Source organism: Rana temporaria, chromosome 11, assembly GCF_905171775.1.
Source record: "Rana temporaria chromosome 11, aRanTem1.1, whole genome shotgun sequence".
Lineage (NCBI taxonomy): Eukaryota > Metazoa > Chordata > Amphibia > Anura > Ranidae > Rana > Rana temporaria.
In genome coordinates this window covers 105,733,792-105,759,877 of record NC_053499.1, presented here as the reverse complement: position 1 = coordinate 105,759,877, position 26,086 = coordinate 105,733,792, and the positions used below count along the sequence as shown (strand labels likewise).

Genomic DNA, 26,086 nt, shown 5'->3' with positions numbered 1-26,086 from the left:
ATGTAAGTTGCGGAGGCGTAACGTAAATTAGATACGTTACACCCGCACAATTTTGCGACGATCTACGTGAATCTGCCCCTTAATATTTTTTTTTATACTGGGACATTTAATCTTTTTTATACTGGGACATTTAATAATATTTTTACACTGGGACATTTAGGGCCGGTTCACACTGCACCAATGTCAGAGTTCGGATGTGATTTGCACTGCACTGCAGTGCACATCACATGCAATCTCTGTGCGATGCGATTTCAGCCATAAAAATTGTATGGCTGAATTCACATCAAACTCGCACAGGACCCTTTTTTTTTCGTAGCAGAAACGGATCGCATGGGTGTTTACACCCATGCAATCCGATTCCTGTCTGAGTTTGCAGATCGCACTGCGATATGCAAACTGATTTGGGGGTGTTGTTAACTTTTAAATGACACTCCCAGCAGTTCGCATAGGGCAATGTGAACTGCCGCAAAACATGTGATGCGGGAACCCGCAATGGATTTGCAGGGTTCCCGCACTAACCGCTAACGCAACACATCGCGATTCCTCCTACCGGGCCTTGGAAAAATATTCTTCCACAAACCGGTCCTTGGTGCCAAAAAGGTTGGGGACCACTGCCGTAGTAGACCAAATTCTTCCCAGTAGTTTCTTAATTCCGAGCATGCGTGCTTGTACTTTTGACTTGAGTGTGACTATTTCTGTACTGACCAGCCGAAAATCAGACATTGAGTTCACATACGATTTTTTTTTTTTTTTATAGCCTGCACATCCAGCTTTTGTCTGACAAAAAAGTAAAATCGGCTGTCCAAAGCACCGTACGATCTGAAAATCCATAGAGAGCTCATCCTTCGTTTTTCGTATCGTGTGTACAAGGCCTTAAAATGGATGTAAACTAGACCTGCACGATTAATTGCGGGGAGAATCGCGAATTTCGATTCTCCCCGTCCGCGATCTCCCCGCAGAATGACCAACGACCACGTAACCAGTGTGGAACGCAAACGGCGGAACTGACGTCAGCAGCGTCGTCGGTTCAATGCGTCATGCGGCGCGCTGGGCATGGGCGGTACAAAGACACGTCGTGTGACGTGTCTCAGTCTTTTGTCCCGGGAATCTGGAAGGGAGCACATGCAGCTCGGAGGCACGCCACACACCGCAACAGTGAATGCGCTGCGCAGTCAGTCAGGTAGGATACACAGCATGCATTGACTTCCATCCTGCACAACATCCCTCTTGGCAAGGTTAACAGGTTAATGGTGGCAGCATGGTGACAAACGCTGCAATTCCATATGAAAACAGATGTCAGTTACGAATAGATAAAAATAAGTACAGAAATCTTTAATTGTATGGCATAGCCAACAACATTTGGGGATGTGCAAAACCCATTTGTCAACAAGACAAACCTTAATAAGAGTCATGTGTGACCCTGAAATTTCAGTGTTGACACCATGCAAACTTAACTACAACATAGCTTTGCTATGTGTTTTGATTGATTTTAGTTAAAATGCATCTGGCAGTGCGAATGGGCCCCTGGGGATATTCCATGATATAAATCAATTATTTCTTACAAAACTGCACAATACATTATTTTCTAGGAACACAATAACCTACAGTCTGTGGATGTGAGCTAGTACTGAATGGCATTTGAAATTTAAATGCATTTTATGCCATATGCAAACTAGTGTTGAAGTGTGGAGAATGGTAGTCCCAGTTGCACACTAAACCATTCTAGTGACCTATGAGGGTATAGTGATTAGATGGGTGTAGCCATCAAACAATAGATTGCATATGCAATAGATTGCATATCACAAGCATACCAAAATGTATCTTAATCTGACTTTCTCCTTCACTTTTGCATATTTTGAAATTCGTTGGTTAGGGAGGAGGTCCTGAGTGTACGCCTGCAGATTTATAGGCACATCAGCAGCTATCCTGCATAAAATGAGAACCCCTATATCTACTACTAGTGATTATCGTTTAAACAACTAATTTAGTGCGATTGTCAAAAAGTACAACTAATGATTTGGCCAGCATTATTGTGTTGGAGTTGTGCATTTAGACATATTCTATTCACCTAGGCCAGTTACCGGTACATTTATTAACCAAACTTTTGTTATTTGAACGGCTCCATTTTAAGCATAGACGCACTTTAAAACAGCCATGCCATTGCCATGCCATGCTACTGGTCTGCTACTGTAATATTAGTTATCGCTGCTGTTTTTTTTTTTTTTTTTTTTTATGCCCTCGGCCTCCTCCTCCTGTGATGTATTTGTATTAATGTATTAACGTTTTAAAGGTGGTTCAAAACATCCATGATGCTATTGCTACGCCTATGCTAGTAGTATTATATCAGCTCTAATTATCGCTGCTGTGGTTTTTTTGAAGCCCTTTGGCTCCTCCTGACTGTATTTATATTAACAAGGTTTTAGTAGAGTATATGTATTATTTGGCTTTAGCTGCAGAACAGCCTATTACTTTCACAATGAATGAAATGAACTGTCTGCAGCCAGTGCCAACTAAAAAAAAATGATCATAAAAATGCATGCTATTTATTTATTTGGAAACAAAAGCACCATGCATTTTGGTGCAGCAGTGCAGCGGCTTTAATAAAAAAAAAAAAGGCCCATACAATACACAGTATTGTATGGGCCTTTTTTTTTTATTTCATTTTTTAATGCCGGTGCACGGCTGCACCAAAATGCATGGTGCTTTTGTTAGCAAATAAATAAATAGCATGCATTTTTATGATCATTTTTTTTTTTTAGTTAAAAAAAAAAAATCACTAGCTATTAGCTAATAAAAAGAAATGCATGCTAACAAACAAAAGCACCATGCATTTTGGTGCAGCTGCAATAGCATTATGAATATTACCACAGTCATGGAGCTACCCCAGACCTTGCAGATGACAGTCAGGCTATTGGGGGGCCTTGCAGATGAAAGTCAGGCTATTGTGGGGCATGTGATGGTGAGAGTGAGAGTGGACTTAAAATACAGGCAACCAGTGTCCCCGTAATTATGAATAGGCACAACCACACACACAGTCTGCACCAGGCAGCTACAGCTACTCTACCCATATTATGAATATTACAAGTGTGGTGCTGTTCATGTTGGTGGTAATTTATTCATATATTATAAGGGACAGTGGTTGCTTGCCGATATTATAAGTACATTCCCCACATGCCGCCCCTCTTTAATAGCCTAGCCTGTTTGACTGTCATCTGTAAGGTCTGGCGCACATGATGACAGCGCCAGGTTGTGTGACTTAAACAAAAAAAAAACACGTGTTTCGTTGCCTTTTAAATGTCAGTGCAGTGTGCACTCACTGCACTCACTGCAGTGCATGCATAGTTACTCATAGCTGCAACTTAAAGTGTTTTCAAACTAAGGCAGCTGACAGTGTGCGCTCTCAATTTGTTTTCCCTAGGTACAAACATCTGTCTGCTTCAGTCCACCACCACAGTCGGGCACAGTGACCCAGTTGAATTCATTAACGGAAAGAGAGCTGCAGCAGCACCTTACCTTAGCAATTGGAGAATACACAGTCACACACAGGACTCTTTTTGCCCAGCTGGGTTCTTTTGTATTTGCACAATCACTGGTGCCACTGCCTGCCTGCAGTGCCAGCCTGGTCACGGACAGTCATTGTGTTTGTTGGATTTTCTAATTGAAGTTCAGAATCAGTCCAGTCAATTTATATTTTCAAGGACAGGAAGACACTCAGAAAAACTGAGAAGCATACATCATACATCTCATCTGTTCACGATTGCAAGATAAAACACAAACACTCTGTCTCCTTGACGAAGTCACATCGGTATTAGCCGAGCCGCCTAGCGCAAGCCAGATGTGCTGCCTTTGCCTAATGTTAACTGCATCAGAACAGCAGAAGTCACGCTACAGTCGAGAAGTCAGAAACAAACTAAACCGATTGCTTCAGTCCACCGTGACCACACCCAGTTGAATATTAACGGAAACTCGGAAAGAGAGCTGCAGCAGCACCTTACCTTAGAAATTGGAGAATACACAGTCACACACAGGACTATTTTGCCAAGCTTGGGTCTTTTGTATCGGCACAATCACTGGTGCCACTGCCTGCCTGCAGTGCATGGTCACGGTCATTGTGTTTGTTGGTGGGTTTTCTAATTGAAGAAGTTCAGTCCAGACAATTATATTTTAAAGGACACTCAGAAGAACTAAGAGGCATACATAATATCGTCTGTTCACGATCGCAAGATAACAGTCACAAGCACTTCCTCACAAAGTCACATCGGGTATACCGAGCACGAGCCAGATGTGCTGCCTTTCAGTGCCTTATGTTAGTTAACTGCATCAGAACAGCAGAAGTTACACTACAGTCGAGAAGTCATAAACAAAGTAAACCGACCGAGTAGAATGAGTGAAGCAGAGGCTACCGCAGATAACGTAGCCGCAGCAGAGGCAGAGCAGGAGAAATGCGCAAGTGAGCCTGATAAAGACCCAGATGTTTTTGTTCCAAAAAGGGGAGCTTATTCCGAAGTGTGGGCTTATTTCGGATTCAAACCAGAAGATGACACTCAGCAAACCATCTACTGCAAGCAATGTTTAGCCGTTGTTTGTGCACCAAAGGGTAACACCACCAATCTGTATAATCACCTGAAACGTAATCACATCCAACAATATGAGACGGTACGGAAAAACCAAACACGCTCACGGTAAATCACAAAGTAACTACAACAACAACTTGACAAAACAAACGTCAATTAAAGCAACATTATTTAATGCAACACTGTACCCAACACACTCTCTCAGGTGCAAAGAAATAACAGAAGCAATCACATTTCACCTGGCTAAAGACATGGCTCCCGTGACCACTGTTGAAAAAGAGGGGTTTAAAAAACTCATTCAAACCCTTGATAAGCGCTTTCAAGTGCCCCCTCGTACGTATTTTTCCCATGTTGCAATCCCTGGTCTGTACGTCAAATGTCGTGAAACAGTTGCTAAAGAATTGCTAGATGTACATAATTTTGCAGCAACTTCAGATTTATGGTCCAGCAGAGCAATGGAACCATACATTGGCTTAACAATCCATTTAATTAATGATGATTTTGAGATGACAAGTCGGTGCCTACAAACAGGGTTTTTCCCTGAGGACCACACTGGCAAAGCTTTGGCACATGGATTGAAGGATGCTCTCATCAATTAGAAATTGGAGGAGAAGGATCTTGTATGCATCACTACAGACAACGGAAGCAACATTGTAAAGGCCATATCCATCAATCACTGGACACGAATGCAGTGTTTTGGTCATAGGCTTCATCTCGCAATAGAGAATGCAATGAAGGGCCCACGAATTGAGCGTGCTATGGGTTTGTGCAAAAAGCTTGTCGGGTGTTTTAGCTACAGTTGGAGGAGGAAGAGGGAGCTTTTTTGCGGCACAAAAACAACTCTTTTTACCAGACCACAAGCTTAAGACAGAGTGTCCAACAAGGTGGGGCTCTAGGCAGGCTATGGTGAGGAGGATACTTGAGCAGCAAGCTGCCATCACCCATGTCCTCTCTTCTGACCGCAAGGCTAGGCACATCTTGCCAACATGGCAAGACCTGGAGGCTGTGGACAAAACCCCACTGGCAGACTTCACAGATGCTCTTTCAGGAGAGCAGTATGTCAGTATCTCTTCTGTGAAACCTGCTCTGCACCTATTTGTCTTCTGTTTTGGCTGTTAAAGCGGTGGTTCACCCACACTAACAACATTTTAGCATTAAATTAGGCATAGTAGCGCGAGCTACAGTATGCCTGTATTGATTTTTTTAGCCCGGTACTCACTGTGCAATCCTATATAGAAGATTCCGACTCCCCGCGGGGAATGGGCGTTCCTATCAAGAGGGAGGATGATTGACGGCCGGCTATGGCACGTCACGCTCCCCGAAGATAGCCGGAACAGGTCTCGGCTCTTCACGGCGCTATACGGCGCCTGCGCACAGACTATGCGCAGGCGCCGTGAAGCGCCAAGTCCTATTTCGGCTATTTCCGGAGAAGCGTGACGTGCCATAGCCGGCCGTCAATCATCCTCCCTCTTGATAGGAACGCCCATTCCCCGCGGGGAGTCGGAATCTTCTATATAGGATTGCACAGTGAGTACGGGGCTAAAAAAATCAATACAGGCATACTGTAGCTCGCGCTACTATGCCTAATTTAATGCTATAAAAAAAAAAATGTTTTATTAGGGTGAACCACCGCTTTAAAGGAAGATGACTCTGATCTTATTTGCACAATGAAATCAAAGATCATGGCGTATCTGGATGAAAAATATCAGGACCAAAAAACACAAGACCTTCTCGACATAGCCACAACCCTCGATCCCAGGTTTAAAATGGCTTACGTTAATGAAGATAAGAAAGATGCTGTCCAGAAAAGACTAAAAGAGGAGATGTCAAAGCTAACAGTGAAGGAAAGCCCCACTTATACTACTAGTACAGCTAGTGGCACTGGTCATGCAAAGAAGGCTCGAAAGAGCTTGGGTAGCTTTTTCAAATCTTCACAAAGTGAAGGGGCACCAGATCCAGCCTCAGGCTCACAGCAACAATCGGAAAGCTTGTTCTTGGAGCTACACTCTTATCTGTTCTTGGGCAACACTGACAGTGAAGATGATCCGTTAGTTTGGTGGAAGGTTTACAAGGAGCAGTATCAAAGATTGTCTGCAGTGGCCAGAAAATATCTTTGCATTCCTGCAACCAGTTCCCCTTCTGAAAGGGTTTTTAGCACAGGGGGAAACATTGTCACTTGTCGCCGTTTCGCACTGAAGCCACAGAATGTGGATAGGCTTGTGTTTCTAGCTAAAAATCTTTAAATATGTTTATCTGAGACTGATACCTGAATGTTTTTTGAATGTAATTGTAATTTCTTTATTTCACAACATTGTTTTTCATTACATTCAACATTCATTCATTTTGTTGAAATTTGTTTGCTTGAAGCCAGAGTTCAGTATTATGGCTTATTTTAGAACAAACTGCACTGTTCCCCAATCCCTGATTCTCCCCCCCCCCCCCCCCTTGCTTGGATGGGACTTTTAAGGCCAAAACACTGAAGTGCGACTGCATTAGAAAATTGATTTATTTATTTCTACATAAAAGATAGATCACACAACAATAATCAATGGTTAAGGCAATAACCACTATGGTATAAAAATACATGGGACAAAAAAGGCAAAACAAATTATGCTTAACCATTGATCATTGTATGATCTATCTTTATGTAAAAATAAATCAATTTTCTCTGTTTGTGGCCTTAAAAGTCCCACCCAAGGGGGAAGGAACAGTCCAAGTTTGTTCTATACAATAATACAGGGATGTGGCCAATAGTACAGCTGCCAGAGTTCAGTGAGTTTATGGCTTATTATTTTAGAACAAACTGCGTCCCCCAATCCCTGACCCCCCCCCCCCCCCCCCTTGCTTGGATGGGTTTTTTAAGGCCAAAACACTGAAGTGCGACTGCATTAGAAAATTGATTTATTTCTTTCTACATAAAAAGATAGATCACACAACAGTGATCAATGGTTAAGGCAATAACCACTATGGTATAAAAATACATGGGACAAAAAAGGCAGAACAAATTATGCTTAACCATTGAATAATCTATCTTTATGTAAAAATAAATACATTTTCTCTGTTTGTGGCCTTAAAAGTCCCACAAACACTGAAGTGCGTTAGGAAATTGATTTATTTAAAAAAGATGGATCACACAACAATGATCAATGGTTAACCACTAGATGTTCCGTGTGTGTGGTATAATGCATGTGACAAACAAAGCAAAACAAAATATTATGCTTTTTTAACCATTGATCATTGTATTGTGATCTATCTTTATGTAAAAATAAATCCATTTCTAACGCACTTCAGTGTTTGTGGCCTTAAAAGTCCTATCCAAGGGGGAACAGTCCTTTGTTCTATACAGGGATGTGGCCACTACATACACATATGTGTTATCCAGTGTCATATTGATGTTCTCCCTTTTCTATATATGGCTTATTTTATTGCCATTTGGTTTGATAACCTAATGTTCATTGTTCAGAGATTGTACATTTTTCTTATAAATACGTTTTTTGAGAATCGTGAGAGAATCGTGATCTTCATTTTAAGCAAAAGAATCGTGATTCTCATTTTGGCCAGAATCGTGCAGCCCTAATGTAAACCCACTCTCATCCTTTCTAAACTACTGCCATAGTGCTGATCTATAAAGATATACATGCCTCCTGCATGTATCTTCATCTGTCAAATGTCTCCCCTCTGTCTGTTATGAGACCTGAAAAACTGCAGATTCTGTGGGTGGATCTGTTGTCTGGAGCTCGGTGGGTGGAGTCGTGATGTCAGAAGACTTACCGCCCACCTCTACACTCCCCTTGTCAACATTCATTTTTTTTTGTGTATTCCTTGCACTGAATTCTGCTATTATCACTAACATCCAGTCAAAATCCAGAAAAGTAACCACATGACCTAAAAAAAGGAGTCGTGGTGGAAATTAAAAAATGCCTGTCTCAGGCAAGTGCATGAGATATGTAAATAACCTGTCATTCACAGCAAGGGGGAAGAACGGACAAAATTTTTTTCCTGTTTGTCCGTTTATCTCACAGAAAAAAAAGAGGATTGCTCAGAGCTGGTTTAACTCTTTGTGGCAAGACTGGGCACAGATGATAGGAAACCTTCTACTATACATTGTGACAGCAAAAAAATAAAAATAAAACGTGGCTTTAAGCTGGATACACACTATACAACTTTCTTTCGATTTTTTTTTTTTTTTTCCTTTTAGATTTACCAAAACCATATAATATGAGGTCAAACCTAAACACTTTCAATTTGTTTGCAGTCAGGCAGACCCTTGCACTATATAGTTGAAGGTAAATCTAAAGGAAATCTAACAACAAAAGCTGTATAGTGTGTATCCAGCTTTTTAGACTTTAACCATGAATTATATGTAGCTACTTTCAGATGATTGGACAATGGCAAAAACAAAAAAAACAAAAACTGCCCTGTACTGTCCAAGAAATGGATTTTACTGGCAAGTCAAAAATTCTATTTCTCTTATCGTCCATGGACGGACACAGCTCCTTAAATCTTGACAAGTGGGTTATGTTCCCTGTTTACAGGAGAGGACTAGGCAGAAACATGTTAAATACATGTTACATTAACAGAGTTGAACAGCCCCGCCCAGGGGGCGGTCCCTCCAGACATAACCCTCCTCACTGCAGCATGCAGCCTCAGTTTCGTTCTGCCTAGCAAGGAGAAGGACGTATGGCTCCCTTTGGGCCCAGCGCCCTGAGGAGAAATGTTATTTTATTTTTATTTTACTTTTTCTTGAAGAATCTTCTTTCAACTGTCGGCTGAGAGACAGGCTGGATAATATAGATCCTTGTAGTCTACTCAGTCCGACCAGCAAGCGTGGGCACACCTTTGCAAAGAGGCTTGGTCTGCCACGCCATACCCCATGACTCCTGGGGTGGCCGGTGAGCTTTGCTCCGAGGTCCACATATGACTGGGCTGTGGTGTTGTCTCACTCACAGTGGACCGGGCCGACAGCTACCTCCATTGCGGTTGTAGTTCTGTCAGGAATGCGTCAGCGAGTCCTCGCTTGGACGGGTAAGTACAGTCCCTCCTGCTTCGGTGGGTTGGTACGGCTGGGCATTCCTGGGGTTCGGGGGTCCCTTCCCCTTACTTCCCTGCTCCTTTCCCTTGCTGCATTGCTAACATTGCCGCTGTCAGGGGGGAGGGGGCCTTCCTGAGGGGACTGTGTTTTTTATTTTTTGTATTGGGCTTTCCTGTGAGGTAAAAAGCCCTGTGATGAGCACAGATGTTTGATTATACTTCAGCAGACGCTGACTGATTGGTGACACCTGTAACGGTTTTGCTTTTTATGCTGTATCTGTGTCTTATCCTTAAATAAAACAGCCCTGGGAGGCTTTTCCTGTTTAAACACAGGTCCCTGCAAAAGTTACCTCACGGTTCTTTTCCTCACAGGCAGCGCTAGGCAGTCTCCTCCTGAGGGAGTCCCCTGGTTACCCCTGGTCAGCGCAGCAAGTGGGTGAGAGGCCCTGAATAGGGCTCTAGGAGCTTTTGTCTATTTGTATGGACAGGTGTGCATATTATAATACACACTATGTAAATTGGAGTCAGTATCTGGGTCCTTCCCCACATGCTGGTGGTGGCAGCAGGTGTTAGCACCTGGGATTCCCACAGAGTTTTTATTGTTAGTCCTGGACACAGTTTGTGCCAGGGTGGGGGTGGACTGCGGGCGGGCGGTAAAAGAGTGCCCCCTTCCCCCGTTATCCCCTGGGGAATGCTCTGTTATGGAGCCATGGACCAGGTACCTAGTTAAAAAAAAGGCAGAATAAGGCATTTATGGGTGCGCTTTTTACTGCTGCAAGGGACTCTCCTAAGCTGCATAGTGCAGATGGGTTTCCGCCGAGGGCTCGGTCTTTTTTGGATCACACAAATCAGACCGCTGTGTAGGTTTTTTCCTTCTGTGCCCTTCTTTGATAATTTCTGAGATGCGGAATGAGAAAAGCCGCTGAGGGCTTTTGTAGTCCCTCACCGCCGGGCGGTAACCCCCGCTTGTATGGATCTGACTGATAGAAGATCCTGACCCGTTCCATGTTTACCATGCTGGGGTCTGGCTTGCGGGCCTATTGTGGCCACTACACTGGGGTCTCAGTCGACGCTGGCGCCATTTTTTGGGAGGTTTTTCAATTACATTGAAAACTCCCATTGGCGCCCATTTTGTCGTAGCCGCGCTATGGCGCAGCTTACATTGTGCGGGCCATTTTCCTGTGGCCGCGTTCTGAACGCTCGGCGGCCATCCTGGAGTAGTCCTGACCCCTAGTGCTGTATACAACTCACAGAGTGAGCATTTTGCACCAGACACTGGAGGAGCACCGACTCTCTCCTGAGGTTATTAGCCTAGCGGACCAGCTGGTCCAGGGCCTCATATAGGTCTGTGATGCTTCATTGAATGCTGCGCCCTTGTTATCCAGGGTGTCTGTTTCAGAATGGTTTTATGCACACGGTGGTGTAGTGCTTAACTCCATTACTTGGCAGCAAAAGAGTCATTGGTTCGAATCCGCACACTGACGCCAATCTGCCTGGAGCTTGCATTGTCGCTCCCTGTGTCTGCGTGGGTTTCCTCCGGGTACTCCGGTTTCCTCCAAAGACATGTGTGCATACACCTACATAATATACATACACACTATGTGTGTGTATTATTTAGGGGCAACCCTCCCAGGCCGTCAAAGGCCCAGCTGGGGGACTAATCTGTCCCTGGGTGCATAAGCCGATCACGCCGGCACCCAAATCCTGCCAATGTATATAGCCTCCCCTCCCTGTCTCTAGGTGGGAGGGGCGGCTTGCAGGTTCACAATTCAGTGAAACCTCCCTGCTCTCCGACTAGTGGGTCTGCGAGGTGGTCTCTTCGGAGTACTAGATAGTACTAGTACTAGTACTATCCACAGAACAAAGTTCTGTCCTTGTGTCTTCCTCTCCCGGCCCGTCGGTCTGCCTTGGGCAGTGTGGGATTTGCTAAGCTGTGAGGTAATTTTACCTTTCCTGCAGGACGAGAGTTTTGGGGTTTTCTATGGGCCTCAGGCCCTAAATACCTTTGTGAACGTCGGGTAGTTCCGCATGGAATCCATTTGTTTGGTGGTAGCTGCGCTTCATCCGGGGGATGTCCTGACGTCCTCGGACATCAGGGACGCATACATGCATGTCCCGTTTTGCACATGTCACAGTGTTTTTTTCTGTGCTTCGTGATGAGAGAAGGGTCTCTGTCAGCCTGTGGCCCTCCCTTTTGATCTGGCGTCAGCACCATGGGTTTTCAGCTAGGAGCTCGCACTTATTTGAATTTTGTTGGGACAGCGAGGCTTTGCCTCATTGGCTACTTGGACGACTTTCTTCTGAGAGCAGCTTCTGTCTCCGACCTAGTGGATGGGTTATTCCCATTCAGACCCTCCGAAGATTCGGGTGGATGTTAAACGTTTAGGCCAGAAAGTGTAGCTCAGTGGCAGCAAACCTGCCCTCCATGTGTGCGACCCAGGGTTCAAATCATGGGCATGCTAGGTTCCGACTCAGCGTTGGAGTATCTAGTGTTGATCCAGACTCCTCAGTGGCAAAGTTCCTTCTTCCCCTGGAGAAATTGCAGACTCTTCAGTCTGCGGTGAAGGTATTGGCATCACGCAATCGGTCTTCTCTCCGGGCGCCTGCTGGTTCAGGGTCTGTGGGTAGCCTCCTTCAAGGTGGTACTGTATGCCCAGTTCCACACCCTGGTTTTCCAGGGGAACTACTGTCCAGGTGGTAAAAATCTCCTGTCTCTGAAATCATTAGATTCCTGTGCGCCACCTAGTCAGAGTCTCTCTGAGTTGGTGACAGAGATTCCCGACTCTTCGGTCCGGGAAGTTGTTCCTTCCTTCCAGTGGTCGGTGTTTACGACGGATGCCAGCTCACGGGTTGTGAACCTGGAGGTTCACAAAACTGGGGGGGCCAGTCGGCCCTGAGTCGCTGGACTTGCGTGGACCTATGACCACACCTCCTTGAATGTGTCTGGTCTCGGTAGCTACCCAGGGTCGGGCCTGACTAGTGCCTGGTGGGAGACCACCTGGGAATACCAGGTGCTGTCTACTGTTCATTGTCCTACTATTTTAGGCGATCAGGCTATGCTTCTCCTTGTGGTCGACCGATCTGGTTTCAGCCGGACAACGCCACGGTCGTGGCTTCAGTCTACCATCAGGTATGCCGGCAGGCGGACTACTGGAGTCGCCAGATGCTGGACCAGGGCGACTGGTCTTTGTGCTTGGGGTGTTTCGGCTCCCTTGCAGGAGGTGAGCCTCACATGGCATGGATCTCCTGGCAGCTTGTCTCCGCCGCAAGGGTGTCAAAGTTAGTGGCCAGGTCTAGTGATCTTGTACAGACGCGTCAGTCGTGCTGGAGGCCCTGTGTTGTCTGTATCGGTGATTTTTTTGCCATTCCTCCATGGTAGTTGCTTCCTCGGCCGCTCCACAGAGTGGATGCTGAGGAGATCCCGATGATTCTAATCGCTCCAGATTGACCTTGGCGTCCTTGGTACGCTGATATCGGGCGCCTGGTAGCGGAGGCACCCTGGTGATTGCCAGGGCAGGAGGTTCCTGTCTCAAGGTCCCATACTTCCTCCTGTTGTACAGTCACTGACTTGCTCAACATGGTTATTGGAAGCCAGACTTTAGGTGACCAGGGTCTGTCTGACTCGGTCATCTCAACAGGGCACTGTAGTCTTCTTCCGGAGGATCTACCGTCGCACCTCTCTTGGTGCGAAGGGATGGAGTGACGTCCACGGGCGTACTCTCGGTGTCCAGGGTCCTGCTGTTTTTAAAGCTTGGATTGGATCTAAAAATTGCTTAAAGCACCGTTTGGGGGCAGATTTCAGCCTTGGCTGTGTTCTTTTAGTGGCCTTTTTGCGGCCCGTTCCCTGGTGGGTCCCCTTTTTTTTGTGTGCAAGGGGTTTGTCATATACTTTCCCCTCTTGGCCCATCTCTTCCCCCATGAGTTTTGACTCTGGTGCTCTCGGTTCTTCAGGAACCTTCCTTTTGGAAACATCAGAGAGATTTCTCTTGACACTATCTCAGAAGGTGGCCCCTTTAGTGGCCTTTACCTCTGTTAGAGGGGTTTCTGAGTTGGCGGTCTTGTCTTGCAAGCCGCCATGCTTGATCCCCCATAAGGATTAGGTGATGGTGCGCCCGCGACCTTCCCTTCTTCCGAAGGAGGTTTCGGCCTTTCATACTTTAGGCGTGGTACGCGCTTTGCGGGTATGCCAGCCTACTACAGCTCCATTTCGGAGCTTCTGACTCTCTTTTGTGTCGGTGTCTGGTCCACAAAAGGGCCTGGCGGTCTCGTCGACCACCATTTCTCGGTGGATCAGGCAGGCCGTCATACAGGCCTATGCTCCTAAGGGGCGGGCCCCCCTTTCCGGTCACGGCACTTTCGACCAGGGCAATTGGTGCTTCCTGGGTTTTTTTTTTTTTTCCGACATCATGCGTCGGTCTCACAGGTGTGCGAGGCGGCGATTTGCTCGTCCGTTCAGGCTTTTTCCAGAATTTACATGGTTGCTGTGAGTGCATCTTATGATGTTTTTTTCAGCCGCTAGTTTTTGCCGGCGGCTGTTTAAAGTTGCACCTCCTCCGTTGAGGAGCTCTGCTTGTTTTGGGGTGAAGTTAAAAATAGTTTTTACTGATATATTTCCCACCCCTCGTTTTTTGACACTGCTTGGGGACGTCCCACTTGTCAAGATTTAAGGAGCTGTGTCCGTCCATGGACGATAAGAGAAAATAGGATTTTTTGTACTCACCGTAAAATCCTTTTCTCTGAAGTCCATGGACGGACACAGCTCCCACCCCTCCTTTTTAGGTTTGTACTGCTTGTTACGAACTGAGGCTGCATGCTGCAGTGAGGAGGGTTATGTCTGGAGGGACCGCCCCCTGGGCGGGGCTGTTAAACTCTGTTAATGTAACATGTATTTAACTATTTAACATGTTTCTGCCTAGTCCTCTCCTGTAAACAGGGAACATAACCCACTTGTCAAGATTTAAGGAGCTGTGTCCGTCCATGGACTTCAGAGAAAAGGATTTTACGGTGAGTACAAAAAATCCTATTTTTTCATTTACATTTGTTATTGACTAGAGCATGCTTTGAAGAACATGTTTTTTCTTGTATGTGGACACGATATATTATACATTTTTTTTGTGGCCTTTATATGATGAAAGCCTGCTGTTACCAATGAACAACTTTGGCTTTTTACCAATCCTACACTTGTGAAGTGATTTTTGTTCTATGTCACGATGCAAAGAAAAGGAAAAAAAATATGTGTTGCAAAAAATAAAACCAGCCTGCAGTTCAGACTGTTATCTTGATAAGTACTGCTGTATACAGTGAAACCTTGGTTTGCGAACATTATTCGTTCCAGAAACATGCTTGTAATCCAAAGCACTTGTATAGCAAAGCATTTTTTTTTACAGGGTATAAAAGAGAGAAGAGACACCTACCTCCTAAGTGTAGCAATAAGTTGCTAAATGTTGTACCTTCATTAAATGTAACCATATTGCTACACTTATTGCTACTCTTATATCTAGACATCGCTTGTATATCGAGGCAAAATTTATTAAAACATTTTGCTTGTCTTGCAAAACGCTCTCAAACCAAGTTACTCTCAAACCAAGGTTTTACTGTACTTCTTTATGCAATAACCATAATATTCTACATGTATATAGTATACAAATTATTGCATATTATTTACTTGTGACTATATTACTTTTCCCTCTAGGTAATTTATATAGTAATTATCATGGGCATATCCTTCTCTGACAAAATCATCTTGGCTCCTATGGTTCGCGTGGGAACTCTGCCCATGCGGCTTCTTGCTCTAGATTATGGTGCAGACATTGTTTACTGTGAGGTAAGATAATTCATACAAAATGACTTGCTTAAATTGTATCTAATACTAAAAATGTTGGAAAAAAAATTCTTTCTTCTTAAATGTAGGCCAAATGTACTCTGCTACAATCCTTTGGTAATAATAGCTTCATAGTTTGCCACTGGAGTCCTCTTCCACTCCTCCATGACAACATTACGGAAATGGTGGATATTGGAGACCTTGTGCTCCTCCTCCTTCCGTTTGAGGATGCCCCACAGATGCTCAATAGGGTTTAGGTCTGGAGACATGCTTGGCCAGTCCATTACCTTTACCCTCAACTTCTTTAGCAAGGCAGTGGTTGTCTTAGAGGTGTGTTTGGGGTCGTTATCATGTTGGAATACTACCCTTCTGCCCAGTCTCTGAAGGGAGGGTCTCATGCTCTGCTTCAGTATGTCACAGTACATGTTGGCATTCATGGTTCCCTCAATGAACTGTAGTTTCCCAGTGTCGGCAGCACTCATGCAGCCCCAGACCATGACACTCCCACCACCATTTTTCACTGTAGTCAAGACACACTTGTCTTTGTACGCCTCACCTGGTTGCTGCAACACACGCTTGACACCATCTGAACTGAATACGTTTATCTTGGTCTCATCGGACCACATGACATGGTTCCAGTAATCCATGTCCTTAGTCTGCTTGTCTTCAGCAAATTGTTTGCGGGCTTTCTTGTGCATCATCTTCAGACAAGGCTTCCTTCTGGGAAGACAGCCATGCAAACCAATTTGATGCAGTGTGTGGCGTATGGTCTGAGCACTGACAGGCTGACCCCCACCGCTTCAACCTCTGCATCAATGCTGGCAGCACTCTATGTCTACAACCACTGTATATGACACTGAGCACGTGCACTTAACTTGGTTGACTATGGCGAGCCCTTTTCTGAGTGGAACCTGTCTTGTTAAGCCGCTGTATGGTCTTTGCCACCCTGCTGCAGCTCAGTTTCAGGGTCTTGGCAATCTTCTTATAGCCTATGCTATCTTTATGTACAGCAACGATTCTTTTTTTCAGATTCTCGGAGAGTTCTTTGACATGAGGTGTTATGTTGATCTTCCAGTGACTAGTATGAGAGAGTGAGAGTTATAACGCCAAATTTAACACACCTGATCCCCATTCACACATGAGACCTTGTAACACTAACAAGTCACATGACATTGGGCAGGGAAAATGGCTAACTGGACCCAAGGTGGAGGAGCGCAAGGTCTCTAACATCCACCAGCTCTGTGATGTCGTCATGGAGAAGTGGAAGAGAACTTCGGTGGCAACCTGTGAAGCTCTGGTGAACTCCATGCCCAAGAGGGTTAAGGAAGTGCTGGAAAATAATAGTGGCCACTGGCCACACAAAATATTGACACTTTGGGTCCAATTTGGTCATTTTCACTTGGGGGTGTACTCACTTTTGTTGCCAGCAGTTTAGACATTAATGGCTGTGTTGAGTTATTTTGAGGGGACAGCACATTTACACTGTTATCCAAGCTATACACTCACTACTTAAAGCGGTAGTTTACCCGCAAACATTTTTTTAAGATTAGATTCATGCTCATTTTGTCTAGGGGAATCGGCTAGTTTTTTTTTAAAAGAAGCAGTACTTACCGTTTTAGAGAGCGATCTTCTCCGCCGCTTCCGGGTATGGTCTTCGGGTCTGGGCGTTCCTTCTTGATTGACAGGCTTCCGACGGTCGCATCTATCGTGTCACGAGTATCTGAAAGAAGCTGAACGCCGGTGCGGCTCTATACGGCGCCTGCGCACCGACGTTCGGCTACTTTCGGAAAATCGCGACGCGATAGATGCGACCGTCGGAAGCCTGTCAATCAACAGTGTAAATGTGCTGTCCCCTCAAAAATAACTCAACACACAGCCATTAATGTCTAAACTGCTAGACAAAATGAGCATGAATCTAATCTTAAAAAATGTTTTGCGGGTAAACCTGTCATTTCTTCAGTGTTGGCACATGAAAAGATTTAATAAAATATTTACAAAAATGTGAAGTGTACTCACTTTTGTGAGATACTGTGTGTGTGTGTGTGTGTATATATATATATATATATATATATATATATATATATAATATATATATATATATATATATATATATTGTAATGTTTGGGGGACCAGCTTGATCGCAGGACACAGGCTTCTTAAATCAAAACTGAGGTTTATTAAACTTAAATGGCTTCCAGCAGCAAAAACAAAAGAAATAACAGTCTCACCGACTTGTACAGCTCAGAACTGCTATCGCAGTTAAATAGTCCTTCCAGGTAAGTCCTTCAGTAGCAGGTTTTTAGGCAGGACACTGCCAAGTCCTTTCACAGCTTTTCACAGCTTTTCATAGCTTCCACAGCTTTCCTTGTCCACCATTCACCATGCATTGGACTCTCCTACACTCCTTCACTCTCACCTGCACTTCCTGTCTGCTTTAAACTACTTCCTTGGACAGGTGCATTAACCCTTTCCGTTCCCTTAAAGGCACCACAGTCCAAACAGAGGGGAAATATAACGTCCTTCCAGGACCCAGCCATGGCGTCCTGTACATATCCCCCCCCTGTGCCCCAACGCCAAGGAGGTGGAGGCAACAGTGGAGCTCAAACAATGGACTCGGGAGAGGGCATCTGCATTTTGATGCAGTCTCCCGGGCCTATGCTCCACTATAAACTTAAACTCTTGGAGCGCCAGGAACCACCTGGTAATCCTGGCATTAGTCCCTTTACCTTGCCTCAGCCACGTTAAAGGGGCATGATCAGAAATTAACCTAAATTTCCTCCCCAAGAGGTAATATCTGAGGGACTCCAGAGCCCACTTAATGGCCAGACACTCTCTTTCAATAATAGCGTAGTTTTTCTCCGCTGGTGTCAACTTCCTACTGAGGAAGACTACTGGGTGCTCCTCACCATGAATAACCTGTGATAATACAGCTCCCAATCCTACATCGGAAGCATCAGTTTGGACAATGAACTCTTCAGAAAAATTGGGCGCTATCAAGACAGGGTGTTGGCACAGTGCTGACTTAAGCTCCAAAAAAGCCTTCTCAGCGTCTGCATTCCACTCCACCATGACCGATTTCCGGCCCTTAGTCAGATCGGTCAATGGAGCCGCCAATGTGGCAAAGTTGGGTACGAACCTCCTGTAGTATCCCACCATGCCCAGGAATGCACGTACCTGCTTTTTTGTGAGGGGGCGGGGCCAACTCTTTATAGCGTCTACCTTGCTGACTTGAGGTTTCACCACCCCTCTACCCACGATATAGCCCAGGTATTTCACCTCCTCCATTCCCAAAGCACATTTTTCAGGGTTTATTGTAAACCCCTCCTTCCAGAGAGAGTCCAGTACTGCCTGGACTTTGGGCAAGTGTGACTCCCAGTCTCTGCTAAAAACGACTATGTCGTCCAAGTACACTGAGGCATACTCCCGATGAGGTCGTAAAATCCTATCCATTGCTCGCTGGAATGTGGCTGGAGCAGTTTGCAGTCCAAAAGGCATTCGTCTGTACTGAAAACTCCCCTCTGGGGTAGAAAAAGCAGTTTTCTCTTTAGCAGCCTTAGTTAATGGGATTTGCCAATACCCCTTGGTAAGGTCTAATGTTGTGATATACCTGGCTGGACCTAGTCTCTCGATAAGTTCATCTACCCGGGGCATGGGGTAGGCATCAAACCGTGAAACCTCCATTAAGTTTCCGGAAATCATTGCAGAATCGCAGAGTCCCGTTGGGCTTTGGTACCAACACAATCGGGCTCGACCACTCACTCTGCGACTCCTCAATGATCTCCAGGTCTAGCATCTTATTTACTTCCTCTGAAACGGCCTTCCTTTGAGCCTCTGGGATGCGGTAGGGCCTGACAAAAACTTTGACTCCAGGTTCCGTGATAATATCATGCTTTATGATACTAGTTAGCCCTGGCAAGTCTGAAAACTTCTCTTTATTTCTCTGCAAGAACTCCTTTGCCTGCTGACTTTGGTATTTAGATAGGGTATTTGCTACTTGGACACTCTCCACCCCAACCTGAGGCTCAAGTCTTGCACTAGCCAGGGAGGTCACCGGTTCCCTGTCTGTCCAGGGCTTTAACAAGTTGACATGATATATCTGATACGGTTTCCTCTTGCCTGGCTGGTGGACTCTATAATTGACCTCTCCCACTTTTTCCACAACCTCAAAGGGTCCTTGCCACCTGGCTAAGAACTTACTTTCCACAGTGGGAATTAGCACCGCTACTCAATCCCCCACTTGGAAGTGCCTTATTTTAGCAGCCCTGTTATAGACCCGTCGTTGAGCCTCCTGGGCCTTTTGCAAATGCTCTTTGACTAGCGGCATCACGGTTTGGATCCTTTCCTGCATTTGGGAGACATATTCCAGGACACTTTTATGCTGAACAGGTTCACTTTCCCACTCCTCTTTAACCACGTCAAGAAGTCCGCGAGGTCTCCGCCCATATACCAACTCAAAGGGCGAAAACCCCGTGGAGGCCTGGGGCACTTCCCGGATAGCAAACAGGAGAGCTGGTAACAGGCAGTCCCAATCTTTCCCATCCCTTTGTACCACTTTCTTGAGCATAGACTTAAGGGTCTTATTAAAGCGTTCCACCAACCCGTCCGTTTGGGGATGGTAGACCGATGTGCGTAGCTGTTTAATCCGGAACAGCTTGCACACATCGGCCATAACCCTTGACATAAACGGGGTACCCTGGTCTGTGAGTATTTCCTTGGGAAAACCAGTCCATGTAAACATCTGGAATAATTCCCGGGCAATGGCCTTTGAGGAGGTATTCCGCAGGGGTAGCGCCTCAGGATACCGGGTGGCATAGTCAAGAATCACCAATATGTAGGAGTGACCTCGAGCTGACTTTACCAAGGGACCCACTATATCCATGGCTATCCTCTCGAATGGGACCTCAATTATGGGCAGAGGGACCAAAGGGCTACGAAAATGAGTCACCGGCGCGGTCAACTGACAGGTGGGACAAGAGGTACAGTATCTCTTTACCTCTGCTTTCAGACCTGGCCAGTAAAACCGGTCGGTGATCCGTGCCTCCGTTTTTTCAACTCCCAGGTGTCCCCCTAACACATCGTCATGGGCCAGGTCCAGAACCTTTCGTCTATATTGTTGGGGTACCAACAATTGCTCTACCACATTTTCTCTCTCCTTGGTAACCCGATACAGCAATTCATTATATATTGCAAAGTGTGGCCACCTCTCATTCGCACCTGGCTCTTGGGGAACCCCATTTACTACTACAACTTGTTCCCGTGCATGGGCCAAAGTGGGGTCCTGCATCTGAGCAGTCCCAAATGCCCCCTGGGGAACACCCAAATCCGGCAGCGCAGGGGTAGAGGCCACTTCCTCATCCTCTTCCCCCAGCATTATCTGAAGTGGGAAAGGCTCCTCCCCCTTAGTGTTTTGGTAGGTCTGTGGACCACATATCTTGACATCCTCAATAGTATCAACACTACTTTCATCACCATTAACCCAATCATTAGCATTTTCCTCATCTGGGTCCACATTAACGTTTGGCAGTTCAGGGTTATCCCTCTCAGCAGCAGGAACAGGAGGGCTAGTTTCTCCCCAGTCTCTGAACTGTTCTCCTTGTTCCCACAGTTTTGTAAACAATGGACAGTCTCGTCCTTTTATAACATCATGCACCAAGTTCTTTACCACCCCCACCTCTTGAGTAACAGTGCCACATGCTGAGGAGATAGACAACATGATGAGCGGGTACTCTCTAGTGTCCCCGTGAATGCATACCACCCGTAAAGTTTTTCTTACCGGACCGATCTTCCCAATCACTCTAGGATGAACCAGGGTTACCATGCTTCCAGAGTCCAACAAAGCCCGGGCAGGGAGGTGGTTCACTTGGACTTCACACTCAAACTTTTCTTCATCCAGGTCGAGGTGTGTGGTGCACACTTTATGGGCACAAAAAGACCCCCTCCGAAGAACCCCGCATTCCATGGGCTCCTCTTGCAGTGGGCAGTGTGTCCGGGTATGACCCCAGGAATGACATCGCCAACATTGTACATCCCCTCCTCTCCGAACAGGAACAGAACGCTGAGGAGGTACCGGGAGTGACTCTTGGCCTTCCAGGGTGTTTGTCCCAGGGCTCCTTGGAACATCCTTTCGAAGGGCAGCAGTTGGTCGAACAGGCCGTGACAGACTAGGCCCTATGCGCTTGGTAGGTCCGAGCAGGTCCTCCACCACTGTATATCGTTCCACCATCTCAACAAGGAGGTTTGCGGTTTTGGGGTCTCCATGGCTGACCCACCGTTGAAGGTCATCTGGAAGGGACCTCAGGTATCGGTCCAGCACGACCCGCTCCACGATTTGGGGGCCGGACAACACCTCAGGCTGCAGCCATTTTTTTACTAGTTGCACCAGGTCATGCATTTGAGACCGGGGTGGCCGATCTGGACGATATTTCCATTGGTGTACACGTTGGGCCCAAACGGCCGTAGTCACCCCCAGACGAGCCAGAATTTCTGCCTTTAGCTTTTGATAGTCTTTAGCATCATCTGGTGGCAGGTCAAAGTAGGCTTTTTGAGGATCTCCAGTGAGAAAAGGAGCAATGAGGCCGGCCCACTGGTCCTGAGACCATCCTTCTCTCTCCGCTGTCCTCTCAAACGTAGCAAGAAATGCCTCGACATCATCGCTTAGGGACAATTTCTGTAAAAAATGGCTTGCCCTCACAGTCACCTGGTTGCCAGGGGCAACAGCCGCTGGCTCCTGAACCTGAGACAGCCGCTGCACCGCTTCCTTTAAGGCAGTAACCTGAGCCTGCATAACCCCTTGCTGGGCTGCTTGCTGGGCCACCAACAGGCGAGTATTTTCTTGCTGCAGAGCCAGCGCCTCTTTGTGGTGTTGATTAGCTTCCTCATGGCGAGTCTGCGCTTGCATGTTAGCCAAGGTCAGCTGTTTAATTAGCTCCTCCATTGCTTCAGCTTTCAACGTTTGTGCAGCTTTAACCCAGGACATAAATCCAATGTACTGTCCCTTTAAATGTCAGTTCAACATAAAGTCCAATGCAAAAAGAAAAAAACTTTTTTTTTTTCTCTTCTTATGCCTGTTATTCAGTCCTGCCCGCATTCGGGCACCAGTGTAATGTTTGGGGGACCAGCTTGATCGCAGGACACAGGCTTCTTAAATCAAAACTGAGGTTTATTAAACTTAAATGGCTTCCAGCAGCAAAAACAAAAGAAATAACAGTCTCACCGACTTGTACATCTCAGAACTGCTATCGTAGCTTCCAGGTAAGTCCTTCAGTAGCAGGTTTTTAGGCAGGACACTGCCAAGTCCTTTCACAGCTTTTCATAGCTTCCACAGCTTTCCTTGTCCACCATTCACCATGCATTGGACTCTCCTACACTCCTTCACTCTCACCTGCACTTCCTGTCTGCTTTAAACTACTTCCTTGGACAGATGCATTAACCCTTTCCGTTCCCTTAAAGGCACCACAGTCCAAACAGAGGGGAAATATAACGTCCTTCCAGGACCCAGCCATGGCGTCCTGTACAATATATATATATATATATATATATACACCTGGCTTTCCAGGTTATATGTGTAATTTTTTGTAGTGTCAACCAGTTCCCCTTTGATTAAGAATTTTGATTTTATTTTTTATTAAAGGTTAAATAAAAATAAACCTCTTCTAATTACCTGCTCAATGCAATGGTTTTGCACAGAGCAGCCCTGATTCTCCTATTCTCAATCCCCCACCGGCCCTCCTGGCACCTCTTCTTCTCTGAGTGCCCCCATGGCAAGCCGCTTACTATGGGGGAACTCATGAGCCCTGTTCTGTGTGTCCATAAGACACACAGAACAAAGCTTAGCCCCAACTCTGCTCCCTCCTGTGATGCCTGTGATTGACAGCAACAGGAGCCAATGGTAAAAAGCTACTGATGCGTAAAAAAAACCTTCAACCTTTAAAGCCTTGTACACATGCACGGATTTTTTCGGCGTGTGTACGAGGCTTTCAGGTTTCTTGTCTGGAAATCTGGCCAGAATCTCGACGAGAAAAATGGAGATCCTGCGCTCATCTGGATTCTTGTCGGCCTGTTTCCCGACGAGAAACCCTAAAGTGTGTATACTTGCCTGTCGCCGTGGAAACCCGCGCATGCTCGAAATGACTTTGACGCATGCGCGGCAGCTTCCATGGCATAGGTAGGGTGAAGCAAGATGGCTGCGACAGAATCGAATGTGACGAGCGCATGCTCGTCGTACGCGATAACGCCACCGCGTTCTTGCCTTTCAAAAGAACCGCGGTTCTTTTGAAAAGTCTGTGTGTACACTCGGGCGGCAAGAGATTCTTGCCAAGAATCTCGTCTTGAAAAACAACGTTTTTTTTTTTTTTTTCCTGACGAGAATCTGGCCCGTGTGTACAAGGCCTGAAACCACTTTAAAATCACCTGGACTATATCATTGAATGCTTGGGATTGCTTAATTGTAAGGTAATTTGGGAATTGGAAGGACTGAATACTGCCTGCTAATATATATATTATATGTGTGTGTGTTGATATTAATATGGGGATTGAAGAGGGGGAACCACCATGGAGAGAGTATGTCTCCAAATATGTTAACAACATCCCTAGGATTTATATAGGACATGAAAAGTACCCCCTGGTGTGGGATTTTATAGGTAGACTACAATGAACAATATAGTAATTTAAAAAAATGCAACAGTTTATTGAAATATTAGAATTGTGTTGGTGCAAACATCACCATAGCAGTACAAAATGCAAAATACAGTATAACAAAGCTGATAAAGAGCTGATGAATGATGTTCAAGTTGCTTCTCATTAAGCCACAAAACATCTCCTTGATCTGCTGGTTGTTCCTGCCCTTATCAGGCCTCTCTTGCAGGTGGGATTACCTCTTGGGACTCAAATTTGCGTGCAACTTGGATGCAACTTTGACCAATGATAAAGGACAACTGTCACATGTAAAACAATTTTCTTGTACAATTTTCCTTTAGATTTACCAAAACCAAATAATATGAGCTCAAACCTAAACACTTTCAATTTGTATGCAATCAGACAGGCTCTTGTACTACATAGTTGATGGTAAATCTAAATTGAACAAGAAAATTGTATATTGTATGGCCAGCTTAAGTCGCACGTATTTGAAGGGTTGTCAAAACATTAGTTGTGACAACCCAAACAGCAGCGACACAAATATAATACTCAGGAACCATCCCTAGCATCCTGTACACGATATATACAGAGGGACCCCAAAAAAATGTACACACGTGAAAAATGCATGCATAAAAATGTTGTTACTAGATTTATATCAACATCAAAGGGTAGCTGTAAGTCATTTTTTAATTATGCATCACATTAGGTGCTCAGTGGTCACCATTAGCACCCAGACACTTTTGATTTCGACAAACTACTGCATAAAAAACATTGACTACAGTGTCCACAGGAATTGCTCTTTATGATGTTTCAATTTCTTTTCATAGTGCAGTCAGTGTAGGTTGTTTTCTATGGTATTTCTATGGGTGGGGATGCGTTGTGGAGAGGGAGGGGTGGGTGGGGATGCATTGTGGAGTGGGATGGATGGTGCTGGGCGTGGGTGGGGATGCGTTGTGGAGAGGGAGGGGTGGGTGAGAATGCATTGTGGAGAGGGATAGATGGTGCTGGGCGTGGGTGGAGATGTGTTGTGGAAAGGGATGGATGGATGGTGCAGGGGATGCGTTGGAGAGGGGTGGATGGTGCTGGGTGGGGATGAAGATGATTGCGTTGCATTGTGAAGATGGATGAGGATGACTCTGGGTGGATATGAGAGTTACATTGTGGGGATCCTCTTCACAATGTAACTCTCATCCCCACACAGTCATCCTCATCCATGTTCTCAATGCCAGCCTGTTAGCCTTAGCCAGGTTTCTCTTTAAAAAGGAGTTTAAATAAAGTCTGCAGGGGGGGGGGGCACAGTAACACACACAAAATTTCTGTGACTTACCCTCCATCCATGCTGCTTCCTGGTATTTATCTGCATGCACTTGATAGGGCTAGGTGCATGCATATAGTCTGGTCAGCTCATCAGCGTCTATCACAAAAAAAATACAAGCTGCCAGCATGCTCCCTTCAGTAGGGAAGGAAGAGAAGTTTAGCTAGTGCTGGCCACGATCTCCTGCTGGGGGGAGTTACTAGTCAGGCAGCAGAGGCTCGGGCTTGTCACATGCTAATGATGTTATTGTTCTTCTGCTACAGCTCGCCGGGGGAGGGGGCGGTGCAGTGCGGTGCCAGTGAAACTTTCTCCTTCCCTTCTCTTCTACAGTGGCCGGCTGCCGCGCAGGTAAAGGATTCATTTCACATGCTGCGGGAGCGGGGCCCTGTTCAGTACTGCTGGCGGCCGCGAATCGGCCTGGCTTTCACAATAATCGTCCGATGCCGATTACTTAAAAACGGCCAAATATCGGCCGACCTCTAATATATATTATATATATTTTTGGAATTTTTCCACACTATTTGCACATCCAGTGCTTCTGGACACCTCCAGTGGCATAGAGGTTTATGCTTGCACTATTTGAGGTTTACACTTTTTTGCATACATTTGGATATATTTAAAGTTGGCTGTCACTTTGCATATTCCAGTCTAGTCACCTATTGTGTTTGTGCACTTATATTTGGTATTTTACCTTTGTTGTGATTCGAGTCA

The 26,086-nt window shown here is 45.7% G+C and overlaps 2 protein-coding genes across 8 annotated transcripts in view; both read left to right on the top strand.

Moving 5' to 3' along the window:
• The window catches only part of DUS2 (dihydrouridine synthase 2), a 901,714-nt gene that overhangs the window by 26,359 nt on the left and 849,269 nt on the right, over positions 1–26,086 (top strand). For 6 of the 7 annotated variants that reach the window (XM_040328788.1, XM_040328789.1, XM_040328790.1 and 3 more), the window contains exon 2: positions 15,298–15,429. The exons of the other annotated variant lie outside the window; for it this stretch is intronic. In XM_040328788.1, coding sequence (XP_040184722.1) covers positions 15,319–15,429 — 111 coding nt within the window. In that variant the 5' untranslated portion in view covers positions 15,298–15,318. The remainder of the gene's footprint in view (positions 1–15,297; positions 15,430–26,086) is intronic. 7 annotated transcript variants of the gene reach the window in all.
• Positions 6,161–7,402, top strand: LOC120917479 (E3 SUMO-protein ligase ZBED1-like). The gene has a single exon (XM_040328794.1). It carries the CDS (start codon positions 6,242–6,244, stop codon positions 6,815–6,817), a length of 576 nt encoding a protein of 191 aa, XP_040184728.1. The 5' UTR covers positions 6,161–6,241; the 3' UTR covers positions 6,818–7,402.

Bases quoted from the DNA above. Each gene is read 5' to 3' on its own strand.
- LOC120917479 (XM_040328794.1), top strand. From the start codon at position 6,242: ATGAAATCAAAGATCATGGCGTATCTGGATGAAAAATATCAGGACCAA.